At 44.7% G+C, this 21,018-nt stretch overlaps 1 protein-coding gene across 2 annotated transcripts in view; it reads left to right on the top strand.

Annotated features, from left to right (window-relative positions):
* Positions 1-9,524, top strand: part of cntn5 (contactin 5) — a 400,683-nt gene extending 391,159 nt beyond the window's left edge. For both annotated transcript variants that reach the window (XM_084063872.1, XM_084063871.1), the window contains exons 22-24: positions 3,932-4,044; positions 6,097-6,268; positions 9,244-9,524. In XM_084063872.1, the coding sequence (XP_083919998.1) occupies positions 3,932-4,044; positions 6,097-6,268; positions 9,244-9,359 (401 nt within the window). In that variant the 3' untranslated portion in view covers positions 9,360-9,524. The remainder of the gene's footprint in view (positions 1-3,931; positions 4,045-6,096; positions 6,269-9,243) is intronic.
* Positions 9,525-21,018: the final 11,494 nt, after the last annotated feature.

The raw sequence follows: 21,018 nt of genomic DNA, 5'->3' as shown, positions 1-21,018 counted from the left end.
TTCACTGGGCGACGCAGACGGATCGCGGCTGTGTTTACAAATAGTTTAATGCTCGATCTTAAGGGATTTAACGAGGTCTGTGGCGACGTGAAAAAAACAAAAAAAACAACAATAAAACGCACTGGTGAGTACATTATGAGATTAAACGCTGGCATGGAATGTGTTAAAGTACCACAAGTAGAAAGTACTCATTATGCAGAATGTCCCATTTCAAGTTTTCAAATGTATAAACATCTTTTGAAAATAGCAGATCTACAAGCTCACAATGCGTCGCATTGCGACGCATTGTGAGCTTGTAGATCTGCTATTTTCAAATGGCCGAAATGTATATCGTTGTAGTGGTTAATGTATGTTTTGTAATAATAATCAAAATCTACAAAGTAACTAGTAACTAAAGTTTTCAAATAAATGTAGTGGAGTAAAAGTACAATATGTGGATCCAAGATGTAGTGGAGTAGAAGTAAAAGTATTGGAAATTGGAAATACTCAAGTAAAGTAGAAATATCTCAAAATGTTACTTAAGTACAGTACTTAACTCATTCCCTGCCTAGAACGACTAAAACGACTACATATTTTTTTAATTTTATTTTTTTACATTTTTCACCCAAAGACCAAGGAGATATGATTTTTCTAAGATCTAGACTCCCATCCACTTCCTTGTTAACTTAAAACTTAAGAATGCTATATCTCGGCTCCTGAGTACTTTTTTTTTTCAATGAAAAATCTTGGCAGTGGGCAAACGCCATAGACTGTATAAATGAGATGGACAAACCCCCTCCGCTGCTTTCTACAGACCGAAAATGAAGCCTTTCGCTGCAAGACTGTAGGTCCGCCATCTTTCAATACGCGTCAGAATGAGTTCAGACCATTATTGGTTGGGTAACTTGTCAATCAAGAGCGGGGGGCGGGGAATGAATGCTATTGGTTGTGTAGCGTGTCAATCAAATCATCCCGCCCCTCCTAGAGAATAGCCTACTTTATCGTCAATTTTATAATAAATAGAACCATAATTTAGCAAAACGCATATCCTGATGATTGAAAGGAGACTTTAAACTAGCGACTGGAAGCATATAGAATTTATGACAATTTTTATTACAGTAAGAAAATCTAGTCTAAAGTTTGTCAAAAAACCCATTCAATTGCGCTAAAATAAATTCTTTCTGAACTCACAGGTCGGCGCAGGGTAAAACAGCGCCACTCTGGCCATTTTGTCGGCCTCATCGTAAATATCTCAGCCTTGCCCCTTGGCAAACGCGGCCAGAAATAATTCTGGCAGTGAATGAGTTAAGTTACTTTCCACCACTGCTATAAACACAGTTGTTCCTTATTTATATTAACTTCATGTTGGTGTCAAATTAGATGCTTTGCATGGTCCAGGTCCATGAAAAGTCGGCTTGGAATGCTGGCCTTGCGGTCCGGGCACCTAGGCTCAATAAGTAGCCTGACAGCGCACCACGTGTTCGAGTCCCGTTCCAGGCGGTCTTTGCTGCACGTCTCTCCCCATCTCTCTCCCCCTTTTTCCTGTCCACCTCTGCTACAAACTATAAAATAAAAGCAGAAAAAGACCCCAAAAGTATCTTTAAAGAAAGGAAAAGTCTATGACATGGAAACTTGTAGCTTTTCAGCTACAATAGCCGTTTTGAATCCAAATAGGGCAATTTTGTGACACCTGACCCGAAAAAAAAACAATATGTTGTCACCTTTTTCCTGTCTGTTTGCATGCGTGCTAATACAATGTTGCACAAAATCATAACTAGCATTTTTGACGAACTGTCATTATATTTCAAGATTTTTCAAAGAGTTTAAACATTTTTGAAAATAGCCAATCTACAAGTTCATAAGGCGTCGCTATGTGACACGTTGTAAGGTTTAGATATGCTTTATTGCTATCTGTAAAAGTACTGTTTATAGAGCTAAAGTGGTTCACAGTTTGAAAAACACAAGCGCGTGCGTGCGTGCGTGCGTGCGTGCGTGCGTGCGTGCGTGCGTACGCGTGCTCGTGCGCAGGGACGTGCACAGATAGACTCTAGGTGGTGCTAGAGCACCTGCCCTTTGCCCTCTTGACCAGAAGAGCCCTTTTGAAAAAAAGAAAAAAGAGTATTTTTGTTTTCAGTTTACAGCAGGGGTCTTCAACAGGGGGTCCAGTACCCCTAGGGGGTCCTCAGAGTTACTATGATTTTTCTTTTTACCATAACCACTCGAAACCTAGCATCCCTTTTCTGAGGAGAACTTTAGCCAAAAATAGCAGATCTACAAGCCCACAACGCCTCGCGCTGCGAGGCGTTGTGGGCTTGTAGATCGGCTATTTTTGGCAAAGAGGTATAGGTGTAGAGGGAAAAAAGAGCAGACCAAGTAAACAAAAAAAAAATAAATTTACTTGAGCACCTGCCCCTCAAAATGTCTGTGCACGCCACTGCTCGTGCGTGCGTGAGTGCGTGCGTGCACATGTAGGGAGTCTCAGCTTTTGTCAGATGTAAGAAGGGGGGACTCCAAGGAAAAAATGCTTGATAAAACCACCGCTATAAATGGAACAGTGAGCAATTGACCTACTTGGTGGGAACTCCGTAATCCCTCTAAGTACAGTATCTCTGACTGTTACTGTCGGTGGTGGAAGAAGTACTCACATTTTTATTTAAGTAAAAGTATCAATACCACGTACCATGTAGAAATACTCTGTTACAAGTAAAAATCCTGCATTCAAAATGTACTCAAAAAGTACAAAAGTATTGGCATCAAAATATACTTAAAGTACCAAAAGTACCCGTTACGCAGAATGTCCCAGTTATCAAAATGTATAAAATCATTTGAAAATAGCAGATATACAAGCTTTCAACGTGTCGGACTGCGACGCGTTGAGAGCCTGTAGATCGGCTATTTTCAAATAGCCAAAGAATACATAGGGCTGAAGCGGTTTTGTAATAAATAAAAAAATCAAATAACTCAACTTTTCAAATAAATGTAGTGGATTAAAAGTACAATATTTGGAAATACTCCAGTTAAGTAACAATACCTTGTAATTGTACTTGGATAAATCATCCACTGCCAGCGATTTTCTTACCTTTTCAAATAGTCACAGAATATTTATCTCCAGTATGATCGATCCCCTGATGGTTGCTAATCAGGGAGGGTTTCACCGTGCTTCTGCGGGAAAGAAAGAAATTGTCATCGCGACCTCCCGTTCTCTTGTTATAGGCTGTTGATAATAGCATGTCTCGGCAAAAATACATAGTAAAACACAGGAGCCGAGATACAAGCGATTTCCCAAAGACGTTAAACAGGAAATAGATGGAGTAGTAAAACTTGGGATCACGTTATCTCCTGCTTCTGTGTGTATCTGCGGATGAAGTGGTCACTCATGTGTCAGAGAACAGCGCCATCTGGTGGAAACACAACAAAACCTAGAAGCGTCAAAAGACGTTATTAGCAGGGAATAAGTTAACCCATTGAGACCTGAAGCCGATTCTACATGTCTCCTATATCTCAACAGTTTTCTGAAAAACGTATGTTTCTATATCAGTGGTGCTCAACCTTTTTCATGTCAAGGACCCCCAAAATGATATGTATTTGGTCGTGGACCCCCATCAAAATATTTTGTTCCAGGGACCCCCAGAAGCAACGATTTGAGTTAAAAAATGTTCGCTTTAAAAACATATATATTCAAAGATTTGCACACATTTTCAAAAATAGCAGATCTACAAGCTCGTAGCGCGGCACTCGGTGCCGCGCTACGAGCTTGTATATCTGCTATTTTTGAATAGCCAAAGTGTAAAATAATGCTTTTTTGCTCAAATCTAAAAATGACACAGTTCCAGGTCTTAATGGGGTAATTACTTGAGTGAATGTACTTAGCTACTTTCCACCACTGGTTACTGTTACTGTTCCCTCCTCTAAGTACTGTATCTCTAACTGTTTACTGCTCTCTGCCCTGCAGCGCCGGCCGAGCCCCCCGGAAACCTCATGTGGGTGCAAGAGGGCAACAATGTGTCGCTGAGCTGGGACCCAGTGAGGTCCAGAGACAATGAATCCCACATCGTCGGATACATGGTAAAAAAAAAAAAACAAGAATTCATTGGATATAAACATATCCAATGTGACTGTGTACTGCATGTGTTGTGCATGACACAGATGACATGTGTTAAAGGGCGACTTCACCACTTTTTAACCTATCTTCATATAATAGGTCCTCAACTAATGCTCATGATAAAATGATACCATTTTTTTCTACTTGGTCTGTGTCTCATAGGAGGGCTGTGGACAGTCCAGAAACCTGTCTACCAGTGACATCATCGTTAGGCAGGATTTTTTATCCCAAAAATATTACAATTTTTTGATTCAGATGTATATTAAAGTGAGAACCATGGGATCTATTATTGCATTGCAACTTTCCAGGAATACAAAGCCTGCAGTTTCTATTAGCTTGGATTCCCCATCGATGATGTCACTGGTAGACGGGTTTCTGAACTGTCTACAGCCCTCCTCTGAGACACAGACCAAGTAGAACAATTTTTTATCATTTTATCATGAGCATTAGTGAGGACCTATTATATGAAGACATGTTGAAAAGTGGTGAAGTCGTCCTTTAAAGACATGCAACATGACCTGTGATCCACAAGGCCCACCGCCTCCATCCAGTGGCCCCCTTTCCACAGCCACGCCCCCTTTCCACAGCCACACCCCCTTTCCTGGGTCAGGGTACATATATATATATATATAAACGGAAGTGCACGCCCATTTTTTGAGGGCTGTCTATAGAACTGCGTGTGTGCGCACACTAGTGATGCGCGGGTCGGGTTTTTTCATGACCCGCCCCGCGCCGGAACCCAACCCGCCTCAACCCGCCCCGCGAACCCATATATAAATCTATGGCTCAACCCGCCCCGTGACCCGCGGTTTTCTTTTAATTCTGTAAAATCATGGTTAGAAAATAATCCCCAAGTGTATTCAAACTGTTTTATTGTTATTATTCTTATTCTTATTAGGAATAAAGACAAAACAAGAGCATGTGATTTGTTTTTTTTGCGTGTGAGAGCGGCTGACCCGCTCACCCGCAGCCCGCATAATTGCCTCCGAAATTCTGACTTGACCCACCCGCGCCGCGGGTTGACCCGCGGGTCCCGCGGGTTACGGGTCAACCCGCGCATCACTAGCGCACACAGTCAAAAACCTCCAACATCGCCTCTGTTCAGAGCATCTACAGTAAGGCCTAGATGTAGACATAAATGGTTTTCACACATCATGGAACCCTGGAACGTGTCCCTGTGAATCAGGACGGGGACATTGTATATTATATATATGTAATATCCTTTCACACATGTAGCATGCAACAGGAATAATAACAATAATAATAGCTTGAATTCGTATAGCGCCTTTCATAAACCCAAGGACGCTTTACATCCACATAAACAACCGAATGTCTATTTCAGATGCGTTCACACGTGTGAAGTCGACGCACATGTTAGCTTCTCCCACTTAAATATAACAGTGTGAGGGAGACGCGACGATCGAATGCAATTTTGTATCCTTCCACAGAACGTGGCGGGTGATTGAATTGCTCGGCATGCAGTCTTTCCGGTAGGAGACACAAACAGTCTCCTTTGTAGACTTTGGCTACCATTATTGTAGACTTGGGCTATGCAAAAATAGCAGATCTACAAGCTCATAGCACGGCACTCGGTGCCGCGCTATGAGCTTGTAGATCTGCTTTTTTTTTTTAATCGTGAAAATGTGTGCAAATCTTTGAATATATATATTTTTAAAGCCAACATTTGTAGCTCAAATTATTTGCTTCTGGGGGGGAGGGGGGACATTTTGAGATGGGGGTCCGCGGCCAAATGCATATAATTTTGGGGGTCCTTGATCCACTGCCTCACGGCACTGATTCCTAACCTGTGGGCCGGAGCTTTGGCAAAACACTGAAGATTTTGATGATGATAACAACAACAAAAAAGAAGAATTGCACGTGACGTGACCCACCCACTCTGTGTGTGTGTGTGTGTGTGTGTGTGTGTGTGTGTGTGTGTGTGTGTGTGTGTGTGTGTGTGTGTGTGTGTGTGTGTGTGTGTGTTGTGTGTGTGTGTGCGTCTCTCTCACACACAGGTGTTCATTCGTCAGGAGGGGCGGGGCCACCACAACCAGGTGATCAGGACCATTAACCCCTCCACGGTGCTGTCCCTGCCAGAGGGAGGCACCTACATCATGGAGGTCCGGGCGGTCAGCGAGGGCGGGGAGGGGGCCGTCAGCTCCCACATCCGAGTCGTTACCTCGTCCGGTAAGCCCCCCCCCCCCCTACACACACACACACACACACACACACACACACACACACACACACACACACACACACACACACACACACACAGTGGTGGAAGAAGTATTAGTATCAGATATTGTACTTAAGTCAAAGTAGCAATAACACGATGTAAGAATACTCTGTTACAAGTAAAAGGCCTGTGTTCAAAATGTTACTCGAGTAAAAGTACAAAAGTATTGGCATCAAAATGTACTTAAAGTAGCAAAAGTAAAAGTACTAAACCAATTGAAAATAGCCGATCTACAAGCTCACAACGCGTCGCGATGCGACGCGTTGTGAGCTTGTAGATCTGCTATTTTCAAACAGCCGAAGTATATATAGGGTTGAAGTGGTTGATATATGTCTTGTAATAATATTCAAAATCTTCAAAGTAACTAGTGACTAAAGTTTTCAAATAATTATAGTGGAGTAAAAGTACAATATTTGTCTCTGAGATGTAGTGGAGTAGAAGTAAAAGTATTGAAAATCGGAAATACCCCAGTAAAAGTAAAGTCAAAATACCTCAACCTTTTACTTAAGCACAGTAACTTGAGTACATGTACTTAGTTACTGTACACCACTGCACGCACTTGCGTTTGTATTACTATCACAAAGAGAAGTTCAACACGTTGCAACCAAGTTGTGGCTGTAAGGCCTCGGTGCTCAAACAGTACGACAATATGATATATAATATACAATAGGAATATTAAAAAGAATGTTACCCTGGGCACTTCAAAAGAGACCACTCAAATAAATGACTGGAACACTGGACTGCGTCTGCACGTTTTATTTTTTAGCAGGGGTGAGGTTTTTCGACCACTGTGCTCGTGAGGCCATTTCTAAAAATGCCATTTTTACAAATTGTTGCCATTTTTAAGTCGCCAATCTACAAGCTCACAACGCGGCGTTGGTGTGCGAAACTGGTACTTAACTAAGTATCAAACTGACGTAACTCTAACCCCTAAACTGAACCCCTAAATGTCTAATCCTAAACCTAAACCCTAAATAGTCATACAAGTGCGCACGCATGCACACACGCACGCACACACGCACGCACGCACGTTTGTATTACTATACCTGTGAGGACATCAACACTTTAGGACAGCCATGTTATGAATGCCATTTAAAAATAATAATTGCCATTTCAACCGTAAGCCTAAAGCCGAAAAACAGCAGATCTACAAGCCCACAACGTGTCGCGTTGCGACACGTTGTGAGCTTATAGATCAGCTATTTTTCGGTGCATGACACTGGCGCACAACTAAGTATGAATCATGTTGAACTCTAATTCCAATCCCTAAATCTAACCTCTAAGACACCTAAATGTCTATTCCTGACCTGAATGTTTTTCTAATTGTAAACGTATCTCTAAAAAAATGTTTTTTTTTAATGGTATAAAACAACCATTTGTCTTTGTGAGGACCAGGAAAACTGTCCTCACAATGTATATTTCTTCAAATTCTATTATACTTGGTCCTCGCAAGTATAGTAATACAAACACACACACACACACACACACACACACACACACACACACACACACACACACACACACACACACACACACACACACACACCATTTCCCCCCAACTCTGATAAACCACTGTCCACGCACAGTCGCCTCTTGTTTTGGTACCGATCGCACACTCTGCCCTTAATTGAGTCACCGCAGCTAATGTGCGTGGAGTTTTCTTTGGCTTTAATCCCGTTTTAATTACCTCTCCTGCATGAACCATACCTACTGTTGCACAGATAATTAACTTTCAAGGAGCATGGCCACAGGAAACCCTAGCAGTCATTTGTACTACGTGGCTACAAGGAGGTTCTCGGGGGCAAAGGAGAACGACAGGTTTCTTTACCGATTAACCCTTTAAGACCGGGAACGCATCTGTGTCATTTTTAAGATGTCTTTGGCTATTTTTTTATTTTTTTATCGTGAAAATGTGTGCACATCCTTGAATATATTTTTCTTAAAGCCAACGTTTTTAACTCAAATCTTTGCTTCGGGGGGGGGGGGTTCTACAAATGTCTTCTAAAATCTATTTTTTTTTTTGAAAAAAACGTATGTTGCTATAAAACTCAAACTTTTTTTGTGTCAAGGACCCCCGAAATTATATGTATTTGGCCGCAGACCCCCGGATCTCAAAATATGTTGTTCCAGGGACCCCGCAGAAGCAAAGATTTGAGTTAGAAATGTACATATATTCAAAGATTTGCACACATTTTCACCTTTTTTTTCTCCTCCAAAAATAGCAGATCTACAAGCTCATAGCACTCAGTGCCGCACTATGAGCTTGTAGATCTGCTATGTTTGAATAGCCAAAGAAATCTTGAAATGACACACATGCGTTCCCGGTCTTAAAGGGTTAAAGGATGTAACTTCAAGGCCGTGGTGGACAAAGTACTCAACTCCAGTCCCTGAGTCACAGTATACTGCTGGTCAAATATTAAACTCAACTGCAACTGAAAGTGAATCCGTCAAATTTGTACTTGAGTTTTCACTAGATGTGAAACATGGCTTAACCCATTGAGACCTGAAGCCGATTCTACATGTCTCCTAAATCCCAACAGTATTCTGAAAAACGTATGTTTCTATATCAGTGGTGCTCAATCTTTTTCATGTCAAGGACCCTCAAAATTATATGTATTTGGCCGCAGACCCCCATCAAAATATTTTGTTTCAGGGACCCCCAGAAGCAAAGATTTGAGTAAAAAATGTTCGCTTTAAAAAAATATATATTCAAACATTTGCACACATTTTCACGATTTTTAAAAAATAGCAGATCTACAAGCTCATAGCGCGGCACTCTGTGCCGCGCTATGAGCTTGTAGATCTGCTATTTTTGAATAGCCCAAAGTGTAAAATAATGTTTTAGCTCAAATCTAAAAATGACACAGTTCCAGGTCTTAATGGGTTAACCCACGTCTGTCCAACCCCCTCTTTCCCCCTGCAGGCGTCCGAGCAAAGAGCGGCCAGCACTCGGCGTACTACGGCCCGCCGCGGGGCCGTCTGACGTGGGCCGTCCAGCTCCTCCTGGTGGTTCTCCTGGTGCCTTTGGCTTGCTGTTGAGGTGGGAGAGAGCACCTCCTTCTCCTCAGAGACCGTCTGCTTTGCTTTTGGCCTCAGCCGCACCTCCGAGGGGGCCCTGAGAGGCTGCAGCCCGGAGGGTTCTGCCAACGAACAGATGGTATCCACGTTGTACATCTTGTTTTAGTTACTTCTGTCTGATTTCTGGACTTTTCTATCCGTTGTTTTATTTTCCTCTGACATTTCTCTGATGTCGGAGAGAGAGACTCTTTCTTTTCTGTTTTTCTGACTTTTTCTGGCGATTTCACCCGTCGACCGACCGGCGTCTTTTTTCACCCGTCTCCTCCTCCTCCTCCTCCTCCTCCTCCTCCTCCTCGGACCCTCGGCTCCCACCCACCACCACTGTGTGTGTGTGTGTGGCTCTCTGCAGAGCGTGAACATTTTTCCTGGAGAGCCGCCGCCGCCGCCGCTGGTTAATGCAGGGATCAGCCGGGGGTCCGTGTCTCTCCGTGACTTAATCGGCATCATTTTGACCCCCTCGGCTGCCCTAACGAGCGACAGAAAGCAGCAAAAGCTCAGTAGAGATAAAAGTGCATTGTTTTTCTTATTCACACATTGAGAGAGAGAGAGATAGCAAGAGAGCACACAAGGGAGAGAGAGAGAGAGAGAGAGAGCGCAGAAAAAAGAAAACACAACTTTTTTATAGTGCCGAAAATCTTACTACTGTATTTCCAGACTTGCTTTTTGTACGTTGTGTTACCTTTAGAGAAAAGAGAAAGAAAAAAAACAAAGAAAAAAAAACAGTGATAAATGTCAGCTTTCGTCAAGGTTTTTTTCCGTTGTTTTTCTTTTGGTGGTTTTTCCTTTTGGTAGCGAGAAGCAAAACGCTTGGTGATCTGTTGACTGTTGGATGTACGGCGGTAGAACACAGGACCTGTTGTAGCGTCCAAAGCACATCATTAGACTCCGCCTCTGCGCGGACTCGCGGTGTCAGTACAAATAAACGTGATGTATTTTTTTTAAAACGACGTGTGACTCGTTCTTTCTTTTCTGTGAGCACTTTTCAGTGAGTGCCACCGTGACAATGTAGAAACCTGTGGATCTCACTGTGTAGGCAGGGGAAGAGGCTTAAAGCCAGGGTAAGTGGTATTTGTTGGTCAAAAAAGAAAATAGCAAACAGCAGATCGACAAGCTCACAACGCTCCGCGACACGTTGTGAGCTTGTCGATCTGCTATTTAAAAAAAAAAAAGCTTTCTCAAGAATAACAGAAAACAGAAGAGACACCTAGAGAACTCCGCTCAACCACTCGGTTTTGCCCTATTTTGCGCATCTTAAGTACCAGGCCATGGCCTCACTGCCGTGACGCGTGCACCGGTCCTTCATAGTAACACAGTAACACCTTCTGTGTTGCTGAGTGAAACTGCAGCAGGTCATAGTAATGTCTTATTAGTCAGCATGGCGAGAGAGTATGTTTTACCCCCTGTCCGCCCGTCCGTCCGTGTGTCCATGTGTCCTGTCCGTGTGTTAGCAGCTAATCTCCGGCACCGTTGGCCCGGTCGCTGCGAAACTGTGCACACACACTCCCTGGATGCCAATTCAGAACCTCTGCCCCACATTTTTCATATGGGCCTGTTATAGCGCCACCAGGAGGCCGGTTTGTGCAAAACCCATTTTTTTATATTACTCCTACAGATTTTATCCAAACGTCATGCAAATCGGTACACAGTATCTCTATAGTCATGTGATCAACCCGGATCTGTCCGATTTTCCAGATTCCACCCTGATTGGCTGGCTTCCAAAGTTTGCAGGATTGGTCCGTTTTGAACAAAATGCCTCAAATCATGAACGCAGCTTGCAATTTCCGTGAAATTTCATACGCACATTCCCACTAGGCCGAGGAAGAAATGCTACCCTTTTGACATTCGCCTATTATAGCACCACCAGCAGGTCTAATTTAGCAAACCACATTATTGGAACAAAATGCCTCAAATCATGAATGCAGTGTCCGATTGCCGTGAACGGCCTAAGAAGAAATGGCACCCTTTTCACATTGGCCTATTATAGCGCCACCAGGAGGCCACAATAACGTACCTGACCTGGCGGAGACCTGTGCTCCGAGGAGCACTTTTTCTAGTTGCGAACGTGGAAGGAGGTTTGGCGAAGCCGCGCCTCCTTCCGCCCAAGTGGAGCCTACTATGAAACTCTGCTCGGCTTGTGGCTCTGTCTGTCTGTGTGTGTGTGTGCAGTATGTGTGCACTGCCTGCACTGCCTGTGTGCAACCGACAGAGTGCGCCAGAGTGCAGCTACAGTCAAAACACACACACACATACACACACACACACACACACACACACACACACACACACAGTCCGTAAATACACAATATTTTCGAGCTGCGTTCGCTTCCAGCGTTGGCGCGTCTTACTTGTTGTAACATCAGTCAGTATGGTTCTACACTTTCACAGGTTATTGTAATACAGTGGTGGAAAAAGTACTCCAATTCTTTACTTAAGTAAAAGTACCAATACTGCAATATAAAAATACTTGTTACACGCAAAAGTCCAGAATTAAAAATGTACTTAAGTAAAAGTACAAAAGTATTGGCATCAAAATGTACTTAAAGTACCAAAAGTAAAAGTACTAAATATTTGAAAATAGCCGATCTACAAGCTCACAACGCGTCGCGATGCGACGCGTTGTGAGCTTGTAGATCTGCTATTTTCAAATAGCCTAGGAATAAAATAGGTTTAAAGTGGTTAATGTATGTTTCATTATATCATCATTGATATCTGAAAAGTAACTAGTAACTAAAGTTTTCAAGTAAATGTAGTGGAGTAAAAGTACAATATTTGCCTCTGAGATGTAGTGGAGTAGAAGTGAAAGTATTGGCAAATGGAAATACTCAAGTAAAGTACAAATACCTCAAAATTGTACTTAAGTACAGTACTTAAGTAAATGTACTTAGTCACTTTCCACCACTGTTGTAATATCAGTCAGTGTTGGTTCCACACTTCCACAGGAACCTCTCTCTGTGATGCAGGGTATGGGTAAGCCTGACACTCCATTATTCAGTCTGAAAGCCCTCTCGGTGCAGCCGCTTTCTGAGGTGGGGGCGTGGCCAAAGTGGGACTCTTTGGCGATTTGTTCATGCTGGATTATCCCGATCCCGATTGGGCCCGGCTAGAGTTTCAGCCGAGATAATAATACTATAGCGTCACCAGACCCTGAATGCGAGGCTATAGCGCTCCAGGGCCAGGCTAGGGTATACTAGATGTAGGATCTTGATTGGATCCCAGACATGCAGCACAAGGGGCCCCATGGACAATATGTGATGAAGGAGCTTCTACTGAGCCAAATAGGGCAGAAATTAGAAATGTATCTTCACCATCGGGCGGAAACCTAGTATGTCCAAAACGGTTCCTTTTTTATTGTATTATTATTTAGTTTTTTAACCCATTGAGACCTGAAGCCGATTCTACAAAATCTCCTAAATCTCAACAGTTTTCTGAAAAACGTATGTTTCTATATCAGTGGTGCTCAATCTTTTTCATGTCAAGGACCCCCAAAATGATATGTCTTTGGCCGCGGACCCCCATCAAAATATTTTGTTCCAGGGACCCCCAGAAGCAAAGATTTTAGTTAAAAATGTTCGCTTTAAAAATATATATATTCAAAGATTTGCACACATTTTCGCGATTTTTCAAAAATAGCAGATCTACAAGCTCGTAGCGCGGCACTCGGTGCCGCGCTATGAGCTTGTACATCTGCTATTTTTGAATAGCTAAAAGTGTAAAATAACTAGAAGTTCGGGCCGCTACGCGGCCCGAACGTCTAGCGTGACGCGTCGTTCACTTTGCAGTGCCACCTTACAGGCACCTCACAGTGTGAGAGAGAGTTTTGTGCTCTCCTAAATCCACGGCAGGCTTTATAGGTAGGATGTGATGTCATGCTGTCGTGAGATTACGTCACACTGGCGTTGTGTCCATATTCGGGACGACCGTCTCATCGTGATGTCAGATTACGTCACACTGGCGTGATGTCAGATTACGTCACACTGGCCACATACAACGTTCGTACATACAGACAACCGACATGGCGCAGGATTCAAATTGTATATATATATATATATATATATATAGATGCTTTTTAGCTCAAATCTAAAAATGACACAGTTCCAGGTCTTAATGGGTTAAGTTAAACAGTGAAAATAAGTGATCTACAAGCTCACTTGTCAGCTTGTAGATCTGGTATTTTCACTGCTTTTGTATGTCACTCTTGTTTGATGAGGTAAGGCATTCATTTACGAAAAGACGTACAAAGTAGAAATATGGAGATGTGAGGTTTCTGCCCGACAGCCCACGATATCTTCCTCCTCTCTATCTCTCTCTCTCTGTCTCTCTCTCTCTCTCTGTCTCTCTCTCTCTCCCCCCCCCCCCCCCCCCCACTCTCCCTCGTCTCATCATGCAGTAAAGCGTTATCTCTCACCGGGCAGACATCCAGATGAATTTGCCTCAAGTGTAATTAATGGCAGAACGGGGGGGGGATTTTGTGGCCCTGCAGAACGGGGGTCCCACTTGCCACGCGCTTTGCTTCTAAAAGTGAGACCTCAATCCGGGACCCCTTTCTCTGCCTCCCGGCTCCCTGGTCTCTCTATATTACAGGCTCACCTGCTCCGGGTTCACACAGGGGGGGGGGGGGGGGGGGGGGGGGGGGGGACCGAAAAGAGCGCCCGCCCGCAGGTATCGTGAGCACGGCGAGGTGCAGTAAGGACGACCGTCGCTCCGAGCGAAGTTTTCCATCCCATGGACACTGCCCTCCTTTCACAACCTCTGCTTTGGTTCATTCAAATGGGAGAAGGAGGAGGGGGTGGGGTACGGTGGAGAAAGTACTCAAATGTTTTACTTAGGTAAAAGTATCAATACTGCGATGTAGAAATACCCCGTTTACAAGTAAAAGTCAGAAATTCAAAATTGACTTGAGGAAAAGTACAAATGTATTGGTATCAAAGTGTACTTAAAGTACCAAGAGTAGAAAGTACTCGTTATGCAGAATGTTTTCAAATGTAAAAAATGCATTATAATCTTTTGAAAATAGCAGATCTGCGAGCTCACAATGCGTCGCATCGCGACGCATTGTGAGCTTGTAGATCGGCTATTTTCAAATGGCCGAAATGTATATAGAGCTGAAGTGGTTAATGTATGTTTAGTAATAATAATCAAAATCCACAAAGTAACTAGTAACTAAAGTTTTCAAATAATTGTCGTGGAGTAAAAGTAGCCTACAATATTTGCCTCTGAGGTGTAGTGGAGTAGAAGTAAAAGTATAGACAATTTGTACTTAAGTACAGTATTGAGTAAATGTACTTAGTTACTTTCCACCACGGGGTGGGGGTAGGGGGTGTTTTTTTTTTTTAAAAGCTGCACATCATTTCATGTCGGGAATTCAAAGCACTAATGTGGTTTCTGTGTGTGCGTGCGCTTCTATTACCATACTTGTGCGGGCCAAAATATTCCCACAACAACTATAGTAGAATGTGAGAAATAGACATTATGAGGACAATTTATCTGGTCCTCACAAGAGAAATGGTTGTTTTACAATTAAGAAAAGATTTGGTGGGGCGTGTCCTCTCCTCCGCGTCATCAGCGCCCATACCCAGGGTGGGGTTGGCGAAAGGGCCTACTCTGTGTGGAGTTTGCATGTTCTCCCTGTGTCTCCTAGGGTAGTTAATACCCTCACAAAAATATGTAGTAATCCTGGTCGCTATACCGCCTCCCCCATGACAGCCGGGGCGCCTGATGGAGGGGAAGGGAACTGGTTGGAATAACGTGTTCCTTCCACGCGCTACGTCCCACCAGGGAAACTCCCCCCTGTCAGGTGACAAGAAGGTCAGTTGGCTCTCATGCACTGAAGGAAGCATGAGCTCGGCCCTGGCCTCCCTGGCTGTGGGGGACTGGTGTAGTGCTGGTGTAGTGCTGGTGTAGGGCTGGTGTAGCGCCCAGGATCACTTAGGAAATTGGCACCGGGTGAAAAAAATGGGTTACAAAAATCGCGGGATAGAAATTATAAGTAAAAAAAAAGATTTGGGGAGTTATTAGGCTTACAATTAGGCAAATACTCAGGTTGGGGATTATAGCGATCCCACACTGTTTCTTCAGGAACAGTACTTTCTAGTTTAGAGGTCAGATTTAACGGTTGGGGTTTCATGCCTGATTTATACTCAGTTGTCGCGCACCGGAAATAGCAGAACATTTGCTTCAGGGTTATATGGTTAGAAATGCCCCCAAATTACGTGTGTGCGTGCGACCGTGTGTGTGTGTGTGTGTGTGTGTGTGTGTGTGTGTGTGTGTGTGTGTGTGTGTGTGTGTGTGTGTGTGTGTGTGTGTGTGTGTGTGTGTGTGTGTGTGTATGCGGTGCTTTCAATGACGTTCGTCTCAGTCGCGCCTACCTCTGCACAAGTGGTAATGTAGCGCCCTTAAATTATGCATGCAGCACCTGTCTGTGTTGGCGCATCGGATTTATGATAATGGATTATGTACCTTGCAAAGGGGAGCCGTTAGGATCAGAGCACCGGGAGCTATGGTGTCAGCAATTAAAACACAGCCTCCCCCTTATACAGTAGGTTGGTGTGTGTGTGTGCGTGCGTGCGTGCGTGCGTGCGTGCGTGCGTGCGTGCGTGCGTGCGTGCGTGCGTGCGTGCGTGCGTGCGTGCGTGCGTGCGTGCGTGTGTGTGTGCGCACCTATTTGTGTGTTTTTATTTTGAAGTATAAACCTCCTATCTCTATTCTAACTTGTTTGTATTCTAACTTGAATCGTATACTACAGCGTCACACAAAAGCGCCAAAAGCAGCAGATCTGCTGCTTTTCCTACTTTGGAATTCAAGTAAAATGTTTTTGGACATAATGAGGTTTCCACCCGACAGAGTGGATCTTTTTTTTTTTTTTGTCATCCACCATTATGTTTGGAAACCTCATGCATTTTAATGAAGCTTTAGTTTAAAAGGAATGTGTTCCCTTCTCAAGGAAATACCCCATACAGTCATCAACATAAATACATAATGTACTGTATAGAAGTTGGTAAGAGAACGGAACAGAACGGTGCCCTAATAATGTACTGATTTGATGCCATGTAATGCAATTACACAATAGAACGGCGGTTCTCATGTGGTGGTGGTTCCAGGGACCCTCAGGGTTCCGTGAGGGGGTTCTAAATGGACCCTTACGGGTCTATAACTCTCAGAGTTCTGGGGGTCCTTGAAATTAAAACATTTGAGAAGCACTGCAATAGAAGAACCACCCGATACACACGTTCTCAGTCCATAGAATGGGCCTGTTATCAGGGTTGTCAGTCCATAAGTATGGCCCAGTAGGCCCCTACTGGCCTCCCAGGAGACTCTGGTAGGCCGTTATCAACCACTCTTATGGGTGATGCAATGTTAAGGTATGTGTTGTCACGTGACCTGCCCAAAGATGGCTGTGTGAGGGACCGGAAGTGCCTGTTTTTTTCTATATATTAAACACATTTCTCTCAATATTAATGTTGAAACTGATTGTATCAACGATCGTTTGTATGTTTACGGTGGATATATAAATTTATAACATTACAATACCGGAAGTGCGTGTTTTTTGGGTTATTAAACCATTTAACTCCCAATATTTATGTTAAAACGTGTACACACACACACACACACACACACACACACACACACACACACACACACACACACACACACACACACACACACACACACACACACACACACACACAGACAGTATGTGTATACATTTATAATAATGATGTTTGAGCGCTTTATATATATAATATATATATATATATATATGTGTGTGTGTGTGTGTGTGTGTGTGTGTGTGTGTGTGTGTGTGTGTGTGTGTGTGTGTGTGTGTGTGTGTGTACACACACATTTATGCATATATGTACATTTATAATGATGATGGTGCTCATCAACAAACATTATTATCATTCTTAAGTTAATTAAAATAATGTTAATTATTGTCTGAGCCCGGAACTGTTATTTCTGATCGTCCATTTAAATAATCGTTCATTATTTAAATGGATTATTATTGGTTATTAAACCATTTCACTCGCAATATTTATGTTAAAACGTATTTTACATCGATCGTATGCGTGATTACGGTGGATATAACTGCAAACGAACTATATTTACTATATATATATATATATATATATATATATATATATATATATATATATATATATATATATATATATATATATACACACACGATTCATCATTATTATTTTTATTTATTATTATTGTTATTTATTAATATTATTTATTTATTGGCCTTATGGTTATTAATAATTATTATTATTAACATAAGGCCAATACATGAATCGAATACATCAAGTCAGGAGGGCACTAGAGACATCTGGGCACCATATTGTTGGGACGACTGGACACCTGGACATCTGGGCACTAGGGACATCTGGGCACTATGGTACAACTGGGCACCTTGACAACTGGCACTAGGTACATGTGGGCACTTGGCCAACTGGGCACTAGGTACATGTGGGCACCTGGACAACTGGGCACTAGGGACATCTGGGCACCTTATTTTGGACGACTGGGCACCTGGACATCTGGGCACTATGGTACATGTGGGCACCTGTACAACTGGGCTCTAGGTACATGTGGGCACCTGGAAAACTGGGCACTGGGGACATGTGGGCACCTGGACAACTGGGCACTATGGACACGTGGGCACCTGTACAACTGGGCACTAGGGACATGTGGGCACTTGGAGAGATGGGCACCAAAACCATCTGGGCACTAGGGACATGTGGGCACCTGGACGAGTGGGCAATTAGGGGTGGAGACATCTGGGCACTAGAGACATGTGGGCACCTGGACACCTGGGCACTAGGGACATCTGGGCACCTTATTTTGGACGACTGGGCACCTGGACATCTGGGCACTATGGTACATGTGGGCACCTGTACAACTGGGCTCTAGGTACATGTGGGCACCTGGAAAACTGGGCACTGGGGACATGTGGGCACCTGGACAACTGGGCACTATGGACACGTGGGCACCTGTACAACTGGGCACTAGGGACATGTGGGCACTTGGAGAGATGGGCACCAAAACCATCTGGGCACTAGGGACATGTGGGCACCTGGACGAGTGGGCAATTAGGGGTGGAGACATCTGGGCACTAGAGACATGTGGGCACCTGGACACCTGGGCACTAGGGACATCTGGGCACCTTATTTTGGACGACTGGGCACCTGGACATCTGGGCACTATGGTACATGTGGGCACCTGTACAACTGGGCTCTAGGTACATGTGGGCACCTGGAAAACTGGGCACTGGGGACATGTGGGCACCTGGACAACTGGGCACTATGGACACGTGGGCACCTGTACAACTGGGCACTAGGGACATGTGGGCACTTGGAGAGATGGGCACCAAAACCATCTGGGCACTAGGGACATGTGGGCACCTGGACGAGTGGGCAATTAGGGGTGGAGACATCTGGGCACTAGAGACATGTGGGCACCTGGACACCTGGGCACTAGGGACAGCTGGGCACCTTATTTTGGACGACTGGGCACCTGGACATCTGGGCACTATGGTACATGTGGGCACCTGTACAACTGGGCTCTAGGTACATGTGGGCACCTGGAAAACTGGGCACTGGGGACATGTGGGCACCTGGACAACTGGGCACTATGGACACGTGGGCACCTGTACAACTGGGCACTAGGGACATGTGGGCACTTGGAGAGATGGGCACCAAAACCATCTGGGCACTAGGGACATGTGGGCACCTGGACGAGTGGGCAATTAGGGGTGGAGACATCTGGGCACTAGGTACATGTGGGCACCTGGACACCTGGGCACTAGGGACATCTGGGCACCTTATTTTGGACGACTGGGCACCTGGACATCTGGGCACTATGGTACATGTGGGCACCTGTACAACTGGGCTCTAGGTACTTGTGGGCACCTGGAAAACTGGGCACTGGGGACATGTGGGCACCTGGACAACTGGGCACTATGGACACGTGGGCACCTGTACAACTGGGCACTAGGGACATGTGGGCACTTGGAGAGATGGGCACCAAAACCATCTGGGCACTAGGGACATGTGGGCACCTGGACGAGTGGGCAATTAGGGGTGGAGACATCTGGGCACTAGAGACATGTGGGCACCTGGACACCTGGGCACTAGGGACATCTGGGCACCTTATTTTGGACGACTGGGCACCTGGACATCTGGGCACTATGGTACATGTGGGCACCTGTACAACTGGGCACTAAGTACATGTGGGCACTGGGGACATGTGGGCACCTGGACATCTGGGCACTGGGGACATCTGGTCACCATATTTTGGACGACTGGGCACTAGGTACATGTGGGCACCTGGACAACTGGGCACTGGGGACATGTGGGCACTATGGACATGTGGGCACCGGTACAACTGGGCACTGGGGACATGTGGGCACTATGGACATGTGGGCACCGGTACAACTGGGCACTAGGGACATCTGGGCACTTGGAGAGGTGGGCACCAAAACCATCTGGGCACTAGGGACATGTGGGCAACTGGAGAGGTGGGCACCAAAACCATCTGGGCACTAGGGACATGTGGGCAATTAGGGGTGGAGACATGTGGGCACTAGGGACATGTGGGCACCTGGACAACTGGGCAATATGGTACATGTGGGCACCTGTACAACTGGGCACTAGGTACATGTGGGCACCTGGACAACTGCGCACTGGGGACATCTGGGCACCATATTTTGGACGACTGGGCACCTGGACATCTGGGCACTATGGTACATGTAGGCACCTGTACAACTGGGCACTAAGTACAAGTGGGCACTGGGGACATGTGGGCACCTGGACATCTGGGCACTGGGGACATCTGGTCACCATATTTTGGACGACTGGGCACCTAGACATCTGGGCACTAGGTACATGTGGGCACCTGGACAACTGGGCACTGGGGACATGTGGGCACTATGGACATGTGGGCACCGTACAACTGGGCACTTGGAGGTGGGCACCAAAACCATCTGGGCACTAGGGACATGTGGGCAACTGGAGAGGTGGGCCGTGTTTTTCCGATTACTTTTTTCATTTATTTTATTTAAATTTTTTATTGTATTTTATTTTTTTGATTTTCCCAAAAAATATTAAAAATACATACCGTATGTCCCTGTGTGAGGAAAGTTATATGGGCGCGTCCGGGCTGAAGAGCTGATAAATAATCTGTTGTCCGATTGTGTCAGCGCCCCCTAGTGGCCAAATTATTCAAGAAGCCCAATAACCCTAATTTTCAGAACCACATGTTTGTGTGTGAGGAAAGTTATATGGACGCGTCCGGGGTGAAGAGCTGATCAATAATACGTTGTCCGATTGTTTCAGCGCCCCCTAGGGGCCGATATAATAGTGAAAAACTGTTTGAAAGGAGTAAAAACAAAATTGGACACCTGTTTCTGGGTCAGCGCGTCGCCCCGAACGCGCCCATATAACTCTCCTCGCACACGGCCTTACCATTCTCCTTAATTGGCTAGGGTCAAATGTCAAGTTATTACGCGCAATAAAGCGATATATCTCGAAATCGATGCATTTTTAGAATCCACCTTTCGGATATGTTGTACAGCTTGCCAAGGCGCACGTGTGGATGTCTTGTTTGTCCCGGTACGACA

This window comes from Gymnoscopelus microlampas (genome assembly GCF_963454915.1).
Source record: "Gymnoscopelus microlampas genome assembly, chromosome: 8".
NCBI lineage: Eukaryota > Metazoa > Chordata > Actinopteri > Myctophiformes > Myctophidae > Gymnoscopelus > Gymnoscopelus microlampas.
This window is presented reverse-complemented; position numbering and strand designations above follow the sequence as displayed.